Source organism: Peromyscus eremicus, chromosome 1 (assembly GCF_949786415.1).
Source record: "Peromyscus eremicus chromosome 1, PerEre_H2_v1, whole genome shotgun sequence".
Classification (NCBI taxonomy): domain Eukaryota; kingdom Metazoa; phylum Chordata; class Mammalia; order Rodentia; family Cricetidae; genus Peromyscus; species Peromyscus eremicus.
Window position 1 is genome coordinate 195,033,468 of NC_081416.1, and position 22,692 is coordinate 195,056,159.

The 22,692-nt window shown below is 43.3% G+C and overlaps 1 protein-coding gene across 1 annotated transcript; it reads left to right on the forward strand.

Annotated features, from left to right (window-relative positions):
• Positions 1 to 946: 946 nt before the first annotated feature.
• LOC131904221 (vomeronasal type-2 receptor 26-like) lies at positions 947 to 22,343 on the forward strand. Its single transcript, XM_059255274.1, has 6 exons — positions 947 to 1,155; positions 4,706 to 4,997; positions 10,852 to 11,649; positions 13,789 to 13,998; positions 18,535 to 18,658; positions 21,361 to 22,343. Exons 1-6 carry the CDS (start codon positions 947 to 949, stop codon positions 22,341 to 22,343), a joined length of 2,616 nt encoding a protein of 871 aa, XP_059111257.1.
• The last annotated feature ends 349 nt before the right edge of the window (positions 22,344 to 22,692 follow it).

A 22,692-nucleotide genomic window follows, 5' to 3' on the forward strand; every position in this document is an offset into this window, starting at 1 on the left:
TGAGCCATCGATTTGGCTCCACTTTAGGCTTCAGTTTGGGAATTATGATTATGTTAGAAAATTATACTCATCTGTTGGAGTAACAGAGTTTAGAATTTGTCTTTTTACCTGAGTATATCTTTTTTGTATGTATAAAGTGTGTGTGTATGTATGTGTGTTAGTGTGTGTTTTTGTGTATGTGTGTGTATGTGTGTGCCATGGCTTGTGAGTGGAGTCAGAAGACAACTTTGTAGAGTTGGTCCTCTCCTTCTACCTCTATGGGGGTTCTTAGTATCACACACAGGTCATCAGGTTTGTGTATCATGTGATTTTACCTGAAAACCATCATGGCAGCCTTAGGATCTGTTTTCAAATGACAGAAAAAAGGCTCAGGCACTTGGGAGGATTTCTCATGACTCTACAAAGACATGGATATTTGTTGTTTTCTGCTGGTTGTTTGTTTGTATGTCCAAGTTACCCATGATAAACTACTCTAAAAATTCTTTATGGAAAGCAAAGATCCCCCAGAACGTAGAGCATGAAAGAAATATTTTACTTCAGCCACTGTGCTATTTGCTTCTTATACCTACCTGGGTCTCTCTACAGAACAGTGCCCTGAGGACAGATGATCCTGCACTTGCAAGTCCCCCAGGAGAGAGTTAGACCTGTTGTCGCCTTTCCTGTAGTCTGCAGATGATGCCCAGAGTTGTGACCTTGGATGCAGAGAGGCCATGAAGCCTCAGGAGAAGGGGATAAAACTTTTAATGGATCTGGGATTTAGTGGCCACCCACCTCCACCATATCACAATCAATATTCTCCCCACAGCTTGCAAGCCTAGAGCTCCCAGTGTGGTCTTAGCCTGAGGTCCTTGATCAAGGACAGTCTCCCAGATAAAAGCCCCCTTCACTGTGAGCCATTGCCCCATGTGGGGCTGTCCTGTCACTGGCTGTCTGGCCCCTAGCAGGCATGTGGCTGTGTACTCTCCTTCCTGTTCTCTTTGGCTGTTTCTCTGATTCTGCCTTTTCTGCACCAAGAGCCTGGCTGTTGACGAGTCAGAGACCTCGCTTTGATCGTCCTGGAGATGTTATAGTGGGGGGCAGCTTCTCCATCTTTGACCTCTCTATTGGTACCCTGTCTGACTTCACTGCCCCACCATCTCGACTTGTGGCTTCAGGGTAAGTTGTGGATGTGGCTTAGGATTCTCTTAAATCCAGAAGCAGCTTTACAAGCTTGTGTGAAGTTTTGGATAAGGGTTGATTCTCATAATCTGAGATAGATGGCCACCACTTTTCTCTATGAATACATGCAGTAGTTCTGTTTTTCTTTTTTTACATCACTTCTGTCTGTCTGTCTTGTTTGTACAAGACTGAAATATAGGCTTCTAATGTACTGTGTTTAATGTATGTGCTCCAAAGGCCAGGGATGATTCTTGATTCTTTTGTATATCCTTGGTTCCTAAAGTGGTTTCTAGGTAGGTGTGTTTGTTGAATGGGTTAGTGTGTAAATAATAGATTTTTCATTATTTGTCAGCCTCCCTGATTCCTCTGTACTATATTCCTTTTGCTTGTTGTTTTTTTCTAAGCCTCCTAAGCCTCCAATTCACTAGGTAGTCGAAGATGACCTTAAATCATCCTCCTGATCCTCCTGCCTCCACCTTCTGAATGCTCAGATGATTGGACCATATCACCAACTCAGTTCCTTAAGTGCTGGAGATAAAACTTATGAACTGAGCCATCCACAGTCACACTTTAAGATATTTTTGTCCCAGCTTTCTCAAAATACTGTTGCATGCAATAGTTCTCAAACAAGTATTTGGAATATTATTTGGTTTTTAAATGTTTGTATTTAGCTTTATTGGTTTTTAATTGTAGCAATGAATGAGCATAGGTCATATGACTGCACTCCTAGCCCTCAGGAAGCTGAGGCAGGAGTGTTATTAGTTACAGGCAATTTGGGGTATATAATGAGACTTGAGTCAAAAAAGAGTTGTTAAGAGAGTTTTCTACAGTAACTACCATCATTTTATAATCAGCTACAAATGCAAGAGACTTTCCCTACTAATTTTTCACGTTAATCATCATTTATATTACTTTTTTTTGAGACAGTAAACTTCTCTGTGCCCTGACTAGTCTGGACTCCCTGTGCAGTTCAGACTAACCCTCACACTCAGGATTACAAGCATGGGCCAACACAGTGGTCACAATGGCTTGTCCATGAGTTTTTTTTTTCTTTTTCGAGAGAAGGTCTTACTGTGTAGATGATGCTAGCCTAGAACAATCTTCTTTCCTCCACAAGCTGATTGCTGGAATCACAAATGTGTGCCACCATACCTGGATCCCATGTTGTTGTTATTTTTAATAAAATGAGTAGTACTTGTATGAGTGTATTGGGTACAAAGATATATCTTAATGAACATTTACAATGTAGAATATTTCATTAACTCATCAACAAACCCACCACACTGCGTGCTTATGTTTTCATGATGTGAACATTTAAAATCTAATGTGGGAATTGGAGACAGGAGAATCTGTAAGTGAAGGTCTTAGGGTCTGGGGAAATTCCTGTATTGGTGACCTGTCCCTCTGTGCAAGCCTGAAGACCTGAGTTTGGATTCCCAGCACCCACGTGAAAGCCTAGCATGTTGAGCCTCTGTAACCCTGGTTAGGAACAGTGAGACAGGCAGATTTCAAAGGTCACTGGCTGGCCAGCCTATATGATTGGATGAGGTCCAGGCTCAGTGGTATAACCTGTCTCACAAAATAAGGTGAAGAGGGGCCCTGGAGATGCCTTATGGGGCAAAGTGCTTGGCATGCAAGCTTTATGGATGACCTGATCCCTCTCTGAAACCCACATAAAGGTGGAAGGAGAGAACTGACTCAAAAGTTGTTTCCTGACCTTTATGTGTTATAGCATGTTTTGGTCTGCAGACACGTCATATACACATATGCACACAGAATAATGTCTTTTTAAAGGTGGAGAAGCAATTGTGAAAGATATCCTGACTTCACATCGCCTTTACCCTCAACGAGGATACAACCAAGCACACACATACTAACTCTGCCACACACACACACAGACACACACAGACACACACAGACACACAGACACAGACACACACACACACACACACACACACACACACACACACTATGCTTGAAGACAATGCTAGAAGTCATCTTCTGTCTTATACATGCATGCCTACACATATACAGATGATGACTGGGGTCATTTCTGGCTAAATAGTGAGTGTGAGTTCAGACTGGGTGGTGTGGAGACTCTGCATGAAAACAAAAAAAAAATCTACTCTCAACATTAACATTTAGAAAAAATACACCAACATCAGCTGGATGTGGCAGCATTTTCCTTTAATTCCAGCACTCAAGAGTCAGAGGCAGGTGGATCTCTGATTTCCGGGCCAGCCAGGGCTATGCAGAGTCTTTTTATGTGAACAGCCCCATATTTGTATATGCACATATATAGCTCACTTTTCTCCTTTCTACACCTCCCATGTGCCTCTCCCGCTCTAATTCATGGTCTTTTATTCTTTACTTATTTTGGTGCATAAATATGCAAACAAATATATAAATACATTAATGTGATCTGTTGAGTTAGTTTAGTGTTACTTGTATGTATATGTTTCAAAATTTTGTTGCATTTTTCTTGGTTCCTTTGATATTTTTATAATGTGCATTTTGTTTAATTCTCACCCCCAGCCTTTCTTACCTTCCTTTCACACCTGCCCTTCCTTCCTCCTCTATATAGGTCCTTTACCCACATTCATGGCCTTTTGTTTCATTAGCCATTGATTTTTTTCTTTTTTTTGTTTTTTTTCTAGACAAGATTTCTCTTTGTAGCCCTGGCTATTCAAGAACTCACTTTGTAGCCCTGGCTATTCAAGAACTCACTTTGTAGACCCGGTTGTCTTGAACCCACAAAGTTTCACCTGCCTCTTCCTTCCCAGTTCTGGGATTAAAGGCTTGTGCCACAACCACTGGGCTGTGACCCAGTGATTTTAACCAGGGATATCTGTGTGGTTGCAGGTTTGGAATTGTCCTTGTAGTTTGTGGGTTCACCTATTGGGTACATGAATGAAGACAATGAGTCTCTTCTCCCCCAAATACATTAGTTGACAATAGTTCAGCAGGGAAGAGTAGGGCCACACAAGGAATTTTCCAGTGCATGATTGGCTGCTGACAGGCTCACAGGTCTGCAATGTCTGAGTCATGTTCTAAAGACAGCATTTCACATCTCTTCTCCATGTCTTCTGGCTCTTGGGTTCAATACTTCTGAAATAGATGTTGGTTTCTTTATATTGTAACCAGCCATACAATTCAATAGATTTTTACTTTGTTTTCATGACACAGAGTTTCTGTATGTAGGTTTGGTGCCTGAGTCTGGCTATGTAGTCCATGCTGGTCTCTAACTCAGCAAGATCCACCTGCCTCTATCTCTCGAGTGCTGGGATTAAAAAAGTGTTGTACCACACCCAGCTTATTTAATACATCTTCACTTATCCCTCCTGTCTTCTGAACCTGTCCCCTCTGATAACTGTCTCCATGTTCCCTCTGACTCCCCTTTATGCATTCTGAACTGTGCTCCTCTGCACATCTGTGTGCAAGTATTTGTGGAGATGTAGATTTTACATGTATCCCTTGAGTCACTGTGTTTATTCTTGTTCCATTTACCCCATCATGAGTGATGAATGTGGGCTTCTCTTTCCCTCAGAGTTTCCAACTGGGGCTACCGGGTGGCCCAGAGTTTCGTCTTTGCCATCGAGGAGATTAATAGGAATGCTCACTTGTTGCCCAATGTGACCCTGGGCTTCTCTATTCGAAACTCTGGGGACACAGTGCATGGAGCCCTCTATGAGACAATGAGCTTTCTCACAAGGCAGCAGGAGCCCATCCCCAACTACACATGCCAGCATGGCTCTCCTCAGGCTGCCTTGGTAGGGGACACGAGGTCATCCCTGTCTGTGTCCATGGCCAGACTTCTGGGACTGTACAAGTTTCCCCAGGTGAGTTGCTGAAAGTCTTCTTCCTTCATGAATGTAGTGCAATCCTTTACTGATGATAGTGAAAATGATGGTGATGGTCACAGTAGTGAGCAGCTCTACTGTGCAAATCCCTTACTGATGATAGTGAAAATGATGGTGATGGTCACAGTAGTGAGCAGCTCTACTGTGCAATCCCTTACTGATGATAGTGAAAATGATGGTGATGGTCACAGTAGTGAGCAGCTCTACTGTGCAATCCCTTACTGATGATAGTGAAAATGATGGTGATGGTCACAGTAGTGAGCAGCTCTACTGTGCAATCCCTTACTGATGATAGTGAAAACGATGGTGATTCTCACAGTAGTGAGCAGCTCTAATGTGTACATATGTTGGAGAGAACTATTGTCCCTCTCATTGATGAAGAAACTTAGACAATTCTTTTTAAAAAATGTCTTTAAAGATTTACTTATTTTATTTTATATGCATGTATATTTTTGTATGCATATGTATTACATGTGTGCCTGGTGCTCATACAAATCAGAAGAGGGTATTGGATTTCCTAGGACTGGAGTGAGAGATGGTTTTAGCTGCTATGAGGATTCTCAGATTTGATCCTAGATCCTCTGAAAGAGTAGTAAGTACTGTTAGCTACTGTACCATCTCTACAGATTTTATCATTATCATCATTATTAATAGTGTGTGTGTGTGTTTGTGTGTGTGTGTGTGTGTGTGTGTGTGTGTGTGTTTGTACCCAACACCAGTGCCATTGTGCTCATCTTTATATCAGAAGACAACTTTTGAGAGTCAGTTCCTTTCTTCTAGTATGTTGGTTCTGGGTATTAAACTCAGGTTTCCAGGCTTGGTGTCAAACATCTTTACCTGCACAGACATAGTCGCAGTCCGCAGAGAAAACAAACAAAGAAACAAACAAAACCAAAAGCACAACTTAAGAGTAAGCTCTCCTGTCTGTAGGTACTGGAGCTGGGATTTGAGTCTAGGCAATTGTCTCATGCCACTTGCTCCCATCTACCCCCTGGATGTTCCATGTAACCCAGCCATCAGTGTCATGCCCACAAGATTGGCCATATATGACAATCATCTCTTCAGTTCATAGGTTTAAGAGGTGATTTGAGGATAATTTCTCCATTTAAGTTGAACAATTCAATGACTTTTATCTTAGTGTGATTATCACAATTGATTTAAGAATGTTTTCATCTTCCTGCAAAGAGCTACCCCCTTCAAGCCAGTTCATACCACATCCCATCATTCCTATCCAGACACAACCTCTTCTCCTTTCTGTCTCTGTGGATTTGACCTTTTTGGTCTTTACACGTGACTGAATCACACTCTCGGCAGCTATCTGGCCTGATCTCTTTCACTGAGCATGTCTTCAAGATTCATCCATGTCATAGCTGTAGAGCGGGGCATGTGAAATTATATTAATATTATAATAATTATATTAATTTGTATTAATAATTATAACAATTTGTTTGCAAAGACCATGTTTTGCTTATCATTTATCAGTTCATATACCTTTGATTATGAAATACGCTCATGTGTTTGAAGACTTAACCCACACCCCCAGCTGTGGGCCTGTATTAGAAGGTTATGCAACCTTGAGGAGCATGGCCAGTGTAGATGGATGGGCCTTAGGGTTTAATACTATGGTCCCACTTCCTGTATGTTCTTTGCTTCCTGTTCCATGAAGAATGAGGATTCTCAGGTCCATATCTACCTCCATGGTGCTCTCTGATGCCGTGTGTACACCGCCACATGGATTGTACTTTTTTTTTAGAAATGTCACAATTAATTGATTGTACTTTATCAAACCATGAACCTAAAACTACCCTTCCTCATTAAAATTGCTTCGTCAGATATTTCTCTCACACCAATGACAATCACTACTAGAGCTGGTTCCTCTTTGGGGCCCTCATGCGTGTTGTTTCTATGAATATTTGAGTGTAGGGTTTTTTCTGTCCATATCATTTTGGTTATCATAGGAATGTAGATAAAATTGCTGGGTCAAATGGCAATTCTGTTGAGCTATTTAATCAATCACTAAACTGTTAATTAGCTTTTCCTTGCTGTGACAGACATACCTGAGACACAGAAACAGCTTAAGAGAGGAAAGATTTATTCTGGCTTAGTTTCTGAAGCTTCACAGTTTTGTGATCTGATGACATTGTTTTGGGGCCTGTGGTAATCTAGAGCTTCATGGCAGAAGTGTGTTGTGGGACAGACACCCCAGTGGTCAGGAAGCAGACACATAGGGTGTGGTAGACACACTACAACCACCTGGACACAGCCCCAGAGATCTGGTTCCTCCCACCTACTTTCCATGGGGTCTATAAAATGCCACCACTATGACTCCATTAAAGGACTAACCATTGATCAGGACAGAGCCCTCAGGATCCAGTCACTTCCTAGAAGCCCATCTGCTGGAAACCAAGTCCCCACATGTGAATCTTCTGGTAACATCTCAGATTCAAACCATAATAGTCACTTCAAGAACTGGGATGTGGCTCTGTTGCTAGAGCACTTGCCTAGCACACACAAGGCCCTGGTTCTAAACTCTAGCGTTCTTATAATATAGCAGTTGGAAGGTGGAAACAGGAGGATCCAGTGTGCCATGTTATCCTTAGCTATATAGTGAGATTGAGGCTAGCCTTGGCTGGTTGAGACCCCTTCTCAATGTATATATATGTATACACACACATATATATGTATATATACAAATGTATATATATATATATATATTCATGCTTCACATTAACATAAGCATTGTGTGAAGATTCTGATTTAAATTATTTGCTTTTCACTATGAAGTCTCTAAATTTGAGTAAATTCCAGTCTCTTTGAATGTCTCACATTTGTTAATTTTTTTTTGAGATGGGCTTTCCCCTGTGCCTTGAACTGAATGGTGTAATCCACAGAACTGTATCCAAGGACTTACCTATCACCACTTATGGGTAGATTCTCACTGAAGTGCTTCTGAACTTGAGATTTCTGTAAAGTTTGTAATTTTGTGTCTTGAGACACAGAGTCTTACCCTGAAGACCTAGGTGGCTTAGAACTCACTATGTAGACCAGGCTGGCCTTGAAATTGCAGATACATTCTCATGCCTCAGCCTCCCAAATGTTACATTACAGGTGTGTTTCACCATGCCCTGCTGTAAGGCAGGAATTTTTTGAAATTATGGCATAATCCATGTATGTGTATGTTTCCATGAGTGTATGCTTCTCTCTCTCTCTCTCTCTCTCTCTCTCTCTCTCTCTCTCTCTCATTGTATGTGTGTGTGTGTGTGTGTGTGTGTGTGTGTGTGTGCAAGTGTATAAAGCTCTGCATAGGTGTGGAGGCCATTAGTGGCCATCTGGTGGCCTACTTCATCACTCTCCACCTATGACTTTGAGGCAGAATCTCTCCCTTAACCTAGGGCCATGTTTCCTCCGCTAGGCTGGAAGCAAGTAAGTTCCATCCAGTGTCCTATGTGCATCCTTCTTGGAGCTGAGGTTATAGCCATGAAAGGGACACCAAACTTGTTATGTGGGTACTGGGATCTGAGCTCCTATCCTTATGATTTTTGAAAAACAGTGCTTTTAACCACTGAGGCATCTTTCCATCCCATCTCATTTAGGGATATTTTAATGATTAGAAACTTCATTTCTTACTCTGGATATGATGACATATTCAGCAGAATGCTTCTTTTATGTTACTCGTGGTGGTGGTGGTGGTGGTGGTAGTGGTGGTGGTGGTGGTGTGTGTGTTGAGACAGCAACTCTCCATGTAACTCAGGCTTCTCTGGAGCTCTTATTCCTTTTTTCTCTGATTCCTAAGTGCTGTTCACTATCATGACTAGAACAGAAACTTGATATGTTGAACTTACCTTAAGAACATCTAGTTTTCGAACTTGTTGGGGCATGGTGAAACCCACCTGTAATGTAACATTTGGGAGGCTGAGGCATGAGAATGTATCTGCAATTTCAAGGCCAGCCTGGTATACATAGTGAGTTCTAAGCCACCTAGGTCTTCAGGGTAAGACTCTGTGTCTCAAGAAACAAAATTACAAAATTTAGTTTAATTTGAATTTCAGGAACTGGAGAGATGGTTCAGAGGTTAAGAGTAATCACTGGCTGCTCTTCTAGTGGATCCAAATTCAATTCCCAGCACCCACATGGGGACTCACAGTCATCTGTAGCTCCATTTCCAGCAATGGGGCTCCTTCTGTTCTCCAAGGGCACCAGACACTCATGTGGTGCACAATCATACATACAATCAAAACATACATGCTTAGAAAATAACAAAAATTTGAATATCAAGGAAAGAATGAATTATTTATAGTCAAATTTTATCCCAATATTTCCACTAAACTATAATTTGTCATTAGTTAATAATGTGTGTGTAATTGGATAAGCTTATAAAAATGATCATTGTCTGTAATCAAACTGAACTGGATAACTTCTATTTTATTGGAGAGCCTGGCAGGACCACCTGCATGAGATTGAGTCAGCCTTATCCCTCCATATGAACCAACAAGATGCTAGGGCTTCTGTGTTAAGACAATAAAACTTTTACAGATCTTATAGTGGCGGGAGAAGGGTTTGCACTCATACTCTGAGGCTGAGCAGCCACATTCTGTGCCCCTCAAAACAAACACAGACACAGATTCCCCACTTGTCACATCTCTAAGAACTCTCTTTTGAGAACATGGTACCATCTCTTCCTTGACAACATGTCAAACCAGACTCCTGTTTGTCTGAAAACTGGAAAATCTCACAATGGTGGTGTGATAAGAGCTGATTGTTATTCTTGCAGGTTGGTTCCTACCAGGAACTGACTGTTTCATACCAGGGAGAGTGAGATGGCTGATAGGGTAAAGCTGCTAGCCAGGCCAGGTGACTTGAGATTGGGCTTCTAGGACCCACGTGATAGAAGTAGAGAACCAGTTCCCACAATTTGTCTTCGGACCTCTACACATGTATTATCCCAACCCTCCCCACCCCCCAAAATATCAAAAGAACAACATAATAGCTGTGTGCAAAGCAGAGAGTCAGACCAATCCAAGCCGAGGTGCAAGAATGAAATATTAGGGGGCAGGCGAAGGACAGATGCTGAGAGCAGAGGAGGTAAAGCTATGATTCTGGGCTTCATTGTAGAAGCCACAGGGCTGTGTCAGGGATGATCAGCCAGTGAGGGCACACAGCTGCTTATAGAACCAGCACAATTCTCAAATCAGGATGCTCAAGTCCTTCCCTGAAAATTATTTATGTTTAAAATTTAATACACTCTTATGTGTGTGGATATGTATGTGTGAGTCTATGCTACAGATGCAGGAGGAAGCCAGAAGAGGGTATCAGATTTCCTGGAGCTGGAGTTATAGGCAGATATGAGCATCCTGATGTGTGTGTTGGGAATTGAACATGGGTGTAGTGGGTAGCCATTCCAGCTTTGTTCTGGAAGTTACAACCCCCATTGAGACTTCGGCAACTGTCACGCCTACAAGGCGGGGCCAAGGGAGGCGCCTGGGGACCCGAGATCCGGATCGGCGAACGCTCTCTTGGTTCCAGGACGCTGGATGGTGGAGGTAGACAGAGGAGAGCTCCAGAGAACACCGCTGGACTGTGATACACCTTCCCCAGACCCCGCGACCTACCTATCCCTTAATTTGTAAGTTACGCCATTAAATAAATCTCCTTTTAACTACGTGGAGTGGCCTAAATAATTTCACCAATACATGGGTCCTCTGCAAGAACAACAAGGGCTCTTAACTACTGAGCCATGTCTCCATCCCCTTCCTTTCCACGTTTAAACCAGATCATCAGCCCACGCCTAAGTTCAGAGCTCATGCACTTTTCTATTCTGGCTCTTCCTTGATAGGTCAGTTATTCATCCTCACTACCCATCCTCAGTGACAAGATCCAGTTCCCATCTTTCATGCGGACACTGACAAGTGACCTCACATCCTCCCTCGCAGTGACCCTGCTGATAATTCACTTTCAGTGGTCCTGGGTGATCATTCTGGCCCATGATGATGACTTTGGGCAGCAGGCCAGCTCTCTGGCCACTCAGGAACTGAGCACAGCTGGTGTGTGCATTGAGGTCATCCTCCATGTTCCTTCCCATGAGTCCCTGGGGAAGATTGAAGAGATTATCCAGATGATGCAAAAATCTACAGCCAGGGTTGTTCTGGTTTTCCTAAGCAATTCTAATTTCCAGCTCATCCTGTATGGCTTACTGGATGTCCCTGTCTCAGGCCAGGTCTGGGTCAGCAAGGGTGCTCTGCACATGGCGCTGGCACTAAACATTCCACGAGTATCTCAGGTATTGCACAGCACATTTGGCCTCCTGTATCACAGCAGCAGGGCAACTGGCTTCCCTGAGTTCCTTGCTAATCTGCAGCCCAGCCAGACCCCAGAAGACATGTTTATAAAGAAGTTCTGGGAGTTCACCTTTGGTTGTACATGGCCCCACCAGAGCAGCACAATGACAGATGGTATCCAGTTGTGCTCAGGGAATGAGAGTCTGAAAAACAAGCAGTACCCTTTTGCAGAAGTGAGCAAAATTGATGCTGCTTACACAGCTGTCTACAGCATTGCTCATGCCCTGCAAGACATGATAACCCATGGGCACCAGCATGGGACAGTTACAGACTCTCAGGACTTCCAGCCCTGGCAGGTGAGAGAGGCATGTGTGGAGTGGGTGATTCAGGGATGGTTCAGGAAAAGGACGTTGGTTCCAAGTAGGCTATAGATATGAAGCTGACTGCATGCCTCAGCAAGGATGCCTCATACTTTTAGCTGAGACACATCTTAGAAGGAACAGTGGACAAGGATTCCATGCTATGTGTGTGGTCTCAGATGAGTCCTGTCCATGTGGCTTGTCTAACTTAGCAAATACAGGATGCCTAGTAAAATTAATATTTCACATAACAGTAAATAGATTGTTTAGTGTCACAAATCTAAGCTTTGGCAAACAGTGGATGACTTTTAGCATAGGCATGCTTCAAAATCAGAATTTCAAATAGATATCAAATGCCATTTATTTATTTTTCATTTTTTGGTATATGGTACATGTGTGTGGGCACATGTGTGTGAGCTTGGAGACATATGTGGTGGGGAGCACACTCATGTGGGAAGGTCTGAGGATGATGAGGAATCACCTTTCAATCCTCTTCTAGCTTACTTTGTGGCGAGGTCTTTCACTCAATCCCAGAACTTGTTGATGTGGCTAGTCTTGCTAGCCATCTTGGTCTGGGCATCTCCATCTTCACCTTCTGAGGATGTAAGTGGAGATTGTCTCCCACATCCACGTGACATTTATGTGGGTTCAGATTTGAAGTCTGATCCTTAGGTGTTTATGACCAGTGATGTAATCATAGAGCCATCTCCTATACCCTTAGTTGTTTTTGTATTTTAGAAATATTGATAATTTCATACATTTATCTATCTATCTTGGTCATTTTGTCCTGGGTCTTTATTTGTCTGTCTGTCTGATGTTTGTCTGTCTGTCTGTCTATACATCCATCATCCATCCTTCCTTTCTTCCTTCCATCCGTCCATCCATCTATCTATCTATCTATCTATCTATCTATCTATCTATCTATCTATCTATCTATCTATCTATCTGTTTTTCCATCCATCCATCTATCTACTTTCTCCTCTTAGCCCCTCAGGGTAGCCAAGGTCACAATTGGTAAGAGGACCCCTGGGAGACAGGTTGCTCACTGATGAGGTAAACAGTGAGAATCATAGCCAAGGAGGGGGTATGTTTTCATTATGAAAACTCAGATGAACTGAGTTTCTACTATGTGCCTGGTGAAGATACATATGGTTGTAAACCAGAAGGAGAGTGATAGTTGTTGGCATTTTGGCTGTGGGTGACAGGTTAAAATTTACAGGAAGCCAGGAAGACAGGCATGGGCTTCCAACCCTGCCCTCCTAGCACACAGGATATTGAGGCCAAAATGGACTACAAAACAAGATCCTGCCACAAAATTAAAATATGTGTGTTTTGAAATGTCTGTGTGTACTCTATTATGAAGATATAAAGTAAGTTGAGTGAAGAGCAGATGAAGGGAAGTGAAAGGCTGGAAAAGTTGTCTTTGTATGGAAATAGATCTGAGTTCCAGACAAGAGGGTGAGAAGTCTCACCAAGGGTAGAAGCATGTGTCAAGACCCTAGAATGGAGCAAATAGAAGAGCATCATGGGCAGGCCTGATGAATAATGGGAGGCAGTTTGGAGTGAATGGGTGGTCTAGGTGGCTTGGGAAGTCTGTGGAAGTCCTGCTAGGATTTGGAGTCTACTGAGTGTGATGGGAAGACTGAGGACAGTAGTGCACAGCCAAATGCGACCATGGAGCAGGAAGCACATTGTCATGTTTTTGGGTTTAATTTTAAGGTTGTTGAGGTGGATCAGTGGGTAGTGGCACTAGTCCATAAGCATAAGTTGGATTCCTGAGTCCCACATGACAGCAGGAGAGAACATTCCTGAGAGTTGTTCTCTGGATTACACAATATGAGTGAGCTGTATGTACATGTGTGCATACACACAGACACACACACAGACACACACACACAGACACATACTGTACTAGGTTTAAAAATTATCTGGATTAAGTATTATTACTTCATTAAAGCTAAAACATATTTGTCAGTCCCTGAAAATAGCAAATGTCCTTGATCTTCCTCATGCACAATGGGACCAGGCAGTGGTTGAAGTGCCTCTGTATATTGCAGAGGTAAATGGTATGTGCTATTTTGGACAAGACTCCAGACCTGCCCTGGCTGGTGCACAATATATCCTTTCTGTTTTCAGCTGCTTCAAGCCCTCAGGAAGGTGCACTTCAAGACTCCTGATGGAAGTGAAATTATATTTGATGGTAATGGAGATTTGGTGACAAAATTTGACATTCTCCAAGGACAGAAGACCCCTGAGGGTGTATTTCACTTGGTCCATGTAGGCATGATAGACCCTCAAGTCTCTTCGGGGAGCAAAATGAAGTTCCATTTGATGGAGGCTCTTCATGTGAGTTGCTTGAATGCAGAAATGACTCTTGTCTGAGTCTGTTAAAATCAGAGGGAAAATCCAAGTCCAGGACTCCTCATCTCCATTTGTGCATGAAGTAGATGTAGCCCTAGATTGGGCCAGTCAGGTATAGCTGGCTATGCTGTTTACCTCCTAAAAGATCTTTCTCTGCATGGACTTGATTCACAATCAAAAATGAAAATACAAACCTGGAATCGGGAGATGGCTCAGTGGTTAAAGTATTTTGTATGCAAGTACAAGAATCAGACTTTGGATCTCCAGAACGCTTGTACATGATGAGTGGGCAGTGTGGCCCACCTGTAATTTCAGTCTTGAAGGTGGAGACAAGGAGATGCACAAAGCAAACTCTCTAGTAAGACTAGTCATATCAGTGTAGTCTGGGTTTTACTTTGAGCCTCTGCCTTAATGAACATAGTGGAAAAGCAGTTGAGGATGATTCCCAACTTTAACCTTAGGCCTCCACATGTACTTGTCCATACATGAACATGAACCCACATGGATGTACAATTGCATGTAAGCATATTTACACCAAATACACATCAAAATAGGGCTGGGGAGAACATATAAGACCTACAAAATAGAATGAGAATCTGCAGCTGGTGCTCCCTTAGAAGTATTTTCAGTGTCTGTGTTCAGGACCTGCTCTGAGAAGAGGATGATAGTGACTTACTTTCCCATGGTCTATCTGGGACATAGACTCAACAGACACTCAGTGTACTTGTTATGTTAGGTGTTCTAGCCACTATGAGAAATACCTGAGAAATAGTTTGAAGTGAGGAAAAGTTTTAATTGTCTCCCGGTTTGAGATATCCAAGTTCAGATGTATCCATTGCTTTGTGTGTATGTGTGCTTGAGGCAGTATGTCATGCATGGCGGCAGGCATGTGTGGTGGAAGAGGTTGCTCCGTTCATGGGGCACCGGTAGAGAAGGTGGAGATCCAGATAGATTAGATAGGTAAACAAGTTACATCTTACCAGTGCATAGCCCCAGTGTCCCACTAATCCTAACTAGGTCCCATGTTCTATTTCCAATATGTACACTAATTAGTCAAATTATAAATCCATAGAGGACCTATTCCATTGATTATTTCAGAGGCATTGTCTTACTTGGGGTTTCTATTGCTGTGAGGAGACATCATGACCACAGTATCTCTTACAAAATAAAAGCATTTAATGAGGCGGCTTATATTTTCCCAGGTTTATTTGATCCATTATCATCCTTATGGGACATTGTGGCATGCAGGCTGAATTGGTGCTAGAGAAGGAGCTGACAATCCTGCATCTTGACCTGTAGGCAACAGGAAGTGGACTGGGTCACTGGGTGAGTCTTGAGCATAGATGAGATGTGCCCATCTCCATAGTGACACACTTCCTCCAACAAGGCCACACAAACTCCAACAAAGGCTCATCTTCTAATAGTGCCACTCCCTATGAGTTTATGGAGGCCTGTTATATTCCAACCACCAAATTTCACTCTCTGCCCCTCAATACTTGTAAAATTATCATAATGCAAGTATATTTAGTCCATTTTCCAAAGTTCTCACTATCTATCATAGTTGAAACAATGTTTAAATGTCCAAAGTTCAAAGTCTTTTCTGAGATTCATGCAGTTTCTTAACTGTAATCCCCTAGAAAATCAAAGTTAAAAAAACAGATCACATTCTTCCAACATATAATGGCACAGGATGTACTTTATTGCTCCAAAATGTATAAAAGGGAGCGTAGTGAGGAAACAGTGGACCAAAGCAGGACAGATGACCAGGTGGGACAACTCTAAACTCTTCATATTTATGTCAGTTGTTAATATGTTCCTCAAATGCCAACTCCTTTCATCTATGTTAACTGCTTCACACTTCTCATTCTTTTGCTGGTTCCACTCCCTGTTAGTAGCTCTCCCCAGCATGTGTTCCACGACTCTACCATTTCTAACATCTTGGGGTCTTCAAGGCAATTCAGGCCTTAAGTTCAAAGCTTCATGCAATGGCCTCTCTAGGCCTCCATTTAGGGACTCTCTGAACACATGCCTTGCCTCAGCAGCTTTCCATAGTCTCAGAGGCAATTTCCATAGCTCTTTTCTTCTAGCTTAAGAGCCAGAACCATGTAGCCAGACTGCCAAGTTCTGTTGCTTTTGGGGCTGAACATGGCCCTCTCATTCAATTACATCTTTATCAGCTTTTTGTTTTTTATGGTTTCCTTCACTGCCTAACCTAGGCTGTCCTGAAACTGGATCTGTAGACTAGGCTGGCCTCAAAGTCGGAGATCCACCTGCATCTGCCTTCTGGGCTCTGGGACTAAAGGTATGCACCACCACACCTGACTTTAAGCTTGTCTCTAATGCCTTTTCACAAGTTGGAAATTTAACTGAGAGGGATCTTGCCCTGTGGTCACCAATCCCTTTATTCCATTTCTTAATCTGTTTATCAGCTTGAACACAGGACTTAGCTCCATTCCAGGTCCTAGTGTTCCTTTTCTCCTCAAAATATACATTTCATATTTTTCCTTGCTCAGCTTGTTCTTTTCATTATAAATCTTTCCTAGAGTTAACACTAACAACCACACAATAGAGTCTATATTAGGCTATTTTGAAATTTCTTTTGCCAATGGAATTAATCCAAAACTCATTACTTTAGCCTCAGGCAGACTCTTTGGACAAGAGCAAAAAGCAACCACATTCTTCACCTAAATATCACAAGAACAATCTCTAGGTCACACATTAGTATTCTTCTCTTCTGAAACTTTTTCAGCCAGGCCCACATTTCATCTAAATACACTCAGCACCTCAGTCTTCTATGCTCCTATGAGATGGCCCACTAAGCAGCACTTAAATCTTTCTACTGCTTTTCTAATCCATTGTTCCATGGTCCATATTTATTCAAACAATAACATGATCAGGCCTATCACTTCAATACCCCAGTGCCAGGAATTACCTTCCATCTTATTAGGCTTTCTATTGCTTTGAAGAGACACCATGACCATGACATCTCTTATAAAGGAAAAACATTTAATTGGGGTGGCTTACATTTTCAGAGGTTTAATCCATTATCATCTTGGTGCAACATGGTGGCTTGCACTTAGACATGGCGCTGGAGAAGGAGCTGAAAGTCCTACATCTTGACCTACAGGCAACAGGAAGTGAACTGGGTCATTGGGCATAGTCCAAGCATACATAATACCTCCAAACCCACCCCAGTTATGACACACTTCCTCCAACAAGGCCACACCTACTCCAAAAAGTGACATCTTCTGATAGTGCCTATGAGCTTATGGGGGCCAATTACATTCAAACCACCACAGTTATCAAGATCCAATCATCTTATATATCCACTGTCAGGTAACCAGTGGTCCAACATAGGAGACTTTGGGAAACATTTGAGGTTTAAGCCCTGACATTTACTATCACAATCAGAAGTAGTGTTGAGATAGTTATGTCTATATGTGGAGTCTGGTGCATAGAAATGCCTCAGCTGCCTAATACCAGTGTACATAGAGTTCTCTCCTCTACAACTTGAACTAACGTTGTTCTGGTGGCATCTCCAGTCCATGGTGGCCTTAAGGCTTTCCACATGAGGATTAGATTCCCTTTCTTAGATTTTTCAAGCATGAAGACACATGCTATGTGTTCCAAGGACTTCTTTGAAGAACCTTTCAATGGCCTTGATCATGGGAGGGTTTTCTGCTGTCTTCTGTTATGGCAGTGATGTCAGCATGCCACACTTCCATCTTCATAATTCTTGCCTGGAGTTAGAGCTCTGCTAAGAAAAACTGAGTCATCCTTGGCAGGTGTGAGGTAAAGGAGAGGATGATTAAGTGTGGTGTGAAAACGTGTGTGTGTGTGTGTGTGTGTGTGTGTGTGTGTGTGTGTGTTTGTCTGTGTGTGTTGAGGGTGTCAGTACTTAAATTTTTTTCTCTTATTGAAGCTGGATGATACTTTATTATTAGAGTTTAAGTGAAAAATATTAGTGCAGTCAAACTGTAAATCTACTTTAGTAATGGCAGCCAATACTTAAAATTCTTTTCAAAGGTTTTTTGCATATATGGATACTTCCCTGCATGTATTTTTGTGTGCTGTTTTGTGTGCCTGGTGTCTGTTCAGGACAGAAGAGGACATTAGATTCTGCAGAACTGGAGTTACAGTGTGAGCTACCCTATAGGGACTTGGAATTGAACCCTGCTCTTCTGGAAGAGCAGCCTATACTTTTAACCACCAAGCCTTCTCTCCTTCCCCCGTGCATTCAATTATTGATGTAGGAGCCCCAGAGACTGGGAAACAAAACACATCACATGTTTAGCTATGTTTTTGAATCCCTTAGCCAAGAAAGGCAGACGTAGCCCTTCCTCTGTTGCATTCAATGTTACATCTCCTGTCTGGCATCTGATGGGATAGACATTTTTTTCTGAAAGGCATTTATCTCATCTAGAGTTATGTGAGGAAACTGTTCTGCGCTGCTTCTCAGAATGTGGTCTAGCATCTGTATTCCTGGAGAGTCCCTGGTGACACTGTGCTCACTGTTACTAGGTGCCCAGCTCTGTCTGCAGTGAAAGCTGCCTTCCAGGGTTCAGCCAAGTGCCCAGGCTGGGAGCCCCCCACTGCTGTTTTGATTGCAGTCCCTGCCCTGAGGGACAGTTTGCAGACCAAAGAGGTAAGGGCATGTGGAGCTGGAATCTGGGGCGTGGGGTCAAGAGGGCACTGTGAGCCTCCTGTATTTGTCCATTGTCTTTGTTACTGTTCTACTGCTGTGAAGAGACACCATGACCAAGGCAGGTTCTAAACGAAAAGCATTTAATTGGGGGCTTACTCAGAGTATCAAAGCATAAGTCCATGACCATCATGGCAGGAAGCATGGTATGAGGCAGGCAGGCATGGCGCTTCAGCAGTAGCTGAGATCTTACCTTCTGATCTACAGGAACCAGGCTGCTAGAGAGGTGGAGCATGTGCCTGGTGTGGGAGTTTGAACTTTCAAAGGTCACCCCCATTGACACCCCTCATCCAACAATGCTACACCTCCCAATCCATCCCAACAGTTTACCAACTAGAAACCTAACGTTCAATTATATGAGTCATTCACAGTCAAAATACCACACCCATCCACTGAGATATTGCAGTCTTTGCTTTTCTATGGAACACCAGCCAAAATGCTAGTCTTATGGCTGTTCTTAGTTAAATGCTTTGTTCAGACAGACAAGTGTACTTCCTATGATCGGGGTATAGAATGAATACTTCCCTAGCAAACACTGCCCATCCTTGGCCTCCAATCAAGAATCAGCTACTTCCAGAAGCTTCTAGTAATATCGTAACTAAACCCTGGCTTTTGACACACTGATGAATTTCACTTGCTTTTTAAACCTACTGTAAGTGGAAATGAATGGTAAATGTTCTTCTGTGATTTCCTTCCTCCTGTATGTTATTGGGGTTCTTTCCAAAGGTTGAATGGCAGCAGACCACTACATCCCATACTGTTTGAGCTTCAGAACATATTCCTTTATCATTGTGAAAGCCCAAAATGTGGAAATGCAAAGCAAAATTATCATCAGGGTTGGTGTTGTGTGCGGTCTCACTCTTGCCCTGGCACAGTCATCCCCTCCCTGTGTGCTCTCGTTTCTTCATGTGTGTGTGTGTGTGTGTGTGTGTGTGTGTGTGTGTGTGTGTGTGTGTGTGTTGTTTCCTTTTGTCTTTGGTGTGTGGTTTGGTTTTGAGACACTGTCTCACCCCCAGCTCTAATTGGTTTGTCACTCCTTATGTTGACTAATCTGTCCCCGAACTGATAGAAATCTACCAGCTTCTCCCCTTCAAGTGCTGGGATTAAAGTCATATGCAGCTACATGCAGTCCAATTCCTTCTTCTTATTAACATAGTAGCTCTGTTGGAATTAGGGGCTAATTCTACCCTGGTGACACCATTTAAACTTTATTACATCATCTCCAGTTTACTTATGGCAAAGTATGTCCCATTTTGAGGTGCTTAGAGACAGGACTTGAAGAAATGAATTTTGGGGGCACAGCTAGTGTTAAACCTTTTTAATTTGACTAGTTACCGATACTCTTGAAAAGAAATGAACCATTAAAGACTCACAGAGGAGACAGGTTGTACTGGCACATTCCTATAATCTCAGCACTCAGGAGGCAGAGACAGGAGGGACTTTGGGGATTTTGGTCTGCCAGTATAGTCAACTCAGTGATGTCCAGGTTCAGTGAGAGATCCTGTCTTAAAACCTAAGGTGGAAACCTGGGGCCTATGCAGGATCGCTTGGCTCGGCCTGGGAGGAGGGGACTGGACCTACCTGGACTGAGTCTACCAGGTTGATCTAAGTCCATGGGGGAGGCTTTGCCCTGCAGGAGGTGGGAAGGGGGGTGGGGTGGGGGGAAGGTGAGGGGGTCCGGAGGGGGGAGAACAAGGGAATCCGTGGCTAATATGTAGAACTGAATTGTATTGCAAAATAAAAATAAAAATAAAAAAAAACCTAAGGTGGAAAGGGGGCTGAGGAGGTGCCTCAACAGTTAGGAACACCCACATGGTGGTTCACAACCAAGTGTACCTCAAGTTTCAGGGGAACTGATGCCATCTTCTGAGTTCTGCAGGCACCAGGCATGCACATGATTTCCATACATAGGTATAGACAAAAGAGTCAACAAGTAAAATAAAATAAGGAATTACAAACAATGAGCTGCAGAGTCTGGTGAAATGGTTCATCAGTTAAAGTATTCACTGTCAACCCTGACAGTGTAAGTTCAGTTCCTGGGACCCACATGGAGGAAGGTGAGCTCCAAATTCCCGACAGTTGTACTGACCTCCACTTGCACACCTTGGCATGTCTGAGCCCATGCAAACATGCACACAAACAATAAACAAATAAGTTAGATTAGAAAAATAAGGAAGGGGAAGTGGTTGGGAAATAACATCTGATGATAATGTCTGATCTTGACAAGTGTGTGCATCCACTTACATACATTTGTGCACACCCAAACCTGCACATACACAAACTCACACAAATTAGTATAGTGGTACAGGCCTGTAATCATAGCACTTGAGAGGATGTGGAAGGAGGCTTAGGAGTTGAAGGTCATCCTCTGCTACTCAACAAGTTCAAGGCCAGCCTGAGTTACATGAGACACTGTTTGAAGACAGAAACAAAACTCCTCACAAAACAGATACAGACTGTGCAGGGTTTTCCTTTGTGTCTCTGCCTCTAATACCAGACATTCCAGCCCTGGACACCAGGAATAATTCATAAATACATGACTTGATGTAAAGGCTGTAAGAGCAGTTAGTGCTTGGGACGCCTTCCTTCAGAGCTGGTGTAGTTCATATAGTGTTGTAGAAATGGTGTCTGTGTGTCTCCCATAGACATGAAGAGCTGTCTTCTGTGCCCCAAGGAGCAGTACTCGAGCCGCACGAGAGACCGCTGCCTGCCCAGGACAGAGATCTTCCTGGCCTTTGAGGAACCTCTGGGCTTCATGCTGGCTTTGGTGGCACTCTTCCTGGCTGGTCTGGCTGTCCTGGTTCTGGGAGTGTTCCTGAAACACAGAGACAACCCTGTGGTCAGGGCGAACAACAGAAGTCTCAGCTACTTACTCCTGCTCTCTCTTTGCCTCTGTGCCCTGTGTGCCTTGCTGTTCCTTGGGCGACCCAGTGTCTTGACATGTCTCCTCCGTCAGACCACCTTTGCTGTGGTGTTCACGGTGGCCGTGTCCTCTGTTCTGGCCAAGACTCTCACAGTGGTCCTTGCCTTCAGGGTCACCAGGCCAGGGGACAGGATCCGGGTATGCCTGAGCCCTGGGGCTTCCACCTCAGTGGTCCTTATTGCTTCCTCCATGCAGGTTGTTCTTTGTGGGGTCTGGCTGGCCACCTCCCCACCATTCCCAGACAGGGATATGGTCTCAGAGCCCCAGCACATTGTCATCCAGTGCCAGGAGGGTTCTGGCACCATCTTCTTCTGTGTGCTGGGCTACTTGGGTTTCTTGGCAGCAGGTACCTTCTCTGTGGCTTTTCTGGCTAGGGGCCTGCCAGATGTCTTCAATGAGACTAAGTTCCTGACCTTCAGCATGCTGCTCTTCTGCAGTGTCTGGACAGCCTTCCTGCCCCTGTACCACAGTGCCCGGGGCAAGTCCACTGTGGCTGTAGAGATCTTCTCCATCCTGGCCTCCACTACTGGACTTCTGGGTGGCATCTTCATCCCCAAGTGCTACATCATTTTACTGAAACCAGAGAGGAACACTGCTGCCTGGCTAAGGCAAGGCCACCAGGCACAGCAGGAGAGACAGAGTGAGATGCTCCAGAGAAGGTGTGTCCCCAGATCCACACCACAGATCGCTATGACATCGTCCTAAGGTGCATCACCTGGACCACCTGTGTGATTATGTGTCACTGTTTTTGTGGGGATCTAAAGGAATTTAATAGACAAATCAAGATTAAAGTGAGATACTTTTAACAAAACACTCATGACTATCAGTTGGTATTGGCCACATAGATGGTTATTTATTATTCTCATGTATTGATAAAATTTATCACAATTAAGATAGTTTAGAAAGGGGAGTTGACAAGGTGGCTCAGTGGGTAGAAGGACTTACCATTAAGCATGACCACCTGTGTTTGATACAGAGGATCCAGATGCTGGAAGGAGAGAGTTAACATCACTAAGTTGTTGCGTTACTTATGCCTGCTAAGAGAAGCACCTCC